Source organism: Physeter macrocephalus, chromosome 14 (genome assembly GCF_002837175.3).
Source record: "Physeter macrocephalus isolate SW-GA chromosome 14, ASM283717v5, whole genome shotgun sequence".
Taxonomy (NCBI): domain Eukaryota; kingdom Metazoa; phylum Chordata; class Mammalia; order Artiodactyla; family Physeteridae; genus Physeter; species Physeter macrocephalus.
In genome coordinates, this window is record NC_041227.1 from 89,810,830 (window position 1) to 89,812,089 (window position 1,260).

Genomic DNA, 1,260 nt, shown 5'->3' on the forward strand with positions numbered 1-1,260 from the left:
GGAGTGCCGGCAGCCCCCCCCCCACCTCCAGACCCCGGCAAGGGCCCCAGCCCCAGCGCGTCACCGCCCCTGCCCCTCTGACGACCCGCACCCTCCCCCTAGCAGTAAACCCCACCCCATCTCATCCTGGGACAGACAGCCTGAGTCCTTTGAGCCCCGCGGGTCTCCCCACTGGTCTATGTCCTGGGGCTGAGCTGATGCCTGAGGCCACATTTGCAGCAACTCCCTCCCCTAAGACACTTTTCCAACCCCCATGTCCTACCAGAGACTTTGATCTTCTTGACAGTCTTGGTGGAGTTGTTGGTGACGTGGACATTGACATTGAGGGGCTCCCCATGGTAGTACAGCTTTTGAGGGGGGGGTCAGGTTAATCGGATCTTTTTTCACTGGTCCCATTATTAGTGTGCCCCCTGACTCTCACACACACACACACACACACACACACACACACACACACACACACGTTGCTGGGCCTCCTCCCTCTAAACCCAAGCCCACCCCCAGCTAAGGCGGCCTCCTTTAAAAACACCATCCTGACATGTGGCTTCACCCCTCCCTCCGGGTCTGCAGCAGCTGGGTCCCCACCCCACCTCCTTGTCCAGGGAAGCCTCAAGGTGGAGGGACCGGTCAGACATGAGGAAGTGGCGTGTGGTTTCAGCCGAAGGCTGGGGGCCGGGTTTCTCTGGGGCAAACTGCACCTTTCGGATCACCAGACGCACGGAGTTCCTGGGGGCAGAGATGAGGGGTGAGAGGGTCAGTCCTCAGATGCCCAGACATTGGCTCCCGCCTCCCACAGGGGCCTGGGGCTCCTGGGACCCAGAGGGAATGGTCAGACCTGAGGGGAGGTTGCTTCTCTCACCTTTTGTGGCTTTTCTCTTCTAGTGATTTGGCACAGAAGGCTCGAATCTCAAAGTCTACCCCACAGGCCTTGGGAGAGGGAGAAAAGGTCACATCTTACACAAGGCCTCTGCCACTGCCGCCACTCCCTTCCTTCCCCCTTCCCTGTCTTGGGCATGGACTCTTGCCCCATCATGGTCTGAGGAGCGTAGGGCCTGGGTCTTCCACCTGTGCCTCCCCCAGTCCCGGCCTGGCAGAGGCTCGGTCCTCGCTGCACAAGGTGAGCCCCTCTACTCGGGGCTGTGCAGGTCAAGAGCAGGCGGTGTCGCAACTGAACAGTGCCCATTCCAGACACCCACTGCCATCGGGGACATTTCCCTATCCTTAGTCCCACCCTGACGTCTCCTCCCCCCTCCCCTCGTG

The 1,260-nt window shown here is 60.6% G+C and overlaps 1 protein-coding gene across 3 annotated transcripts in view; it reads right to left on the bottom strand.

Moving 5' to 3' along the window:
* Positions 1-924, bottom strand: part of ARRB2 (arrestin beta 2) — a 3,677-nt gene extending 2,753 nt beyond the window's left edge. For all 3 annotated transcript variants that reach the window (XM_028498955.1, XM_028498954.2, XM_055090295.1), the window contains exons 1-3: positions 860-924; positions 591-726; positions 263-347 (exon numbers count right to left, since the gene is read on the bottom strand). In XM_028498955.1, the coding sequence (XP_028354756.1) occupies positions 263-347; positions 591-635 (130 nt within the window). In that variant the 5' untranslated portion in view covers positions 636-726; positions 860-924. The remainder of the gene's footprint in view (positions 1-262; positions 348-590; positions 727-859) is intronic.
* Between the last annotated feature and the right edge of the window lie 336 nt (positions 925-1,260).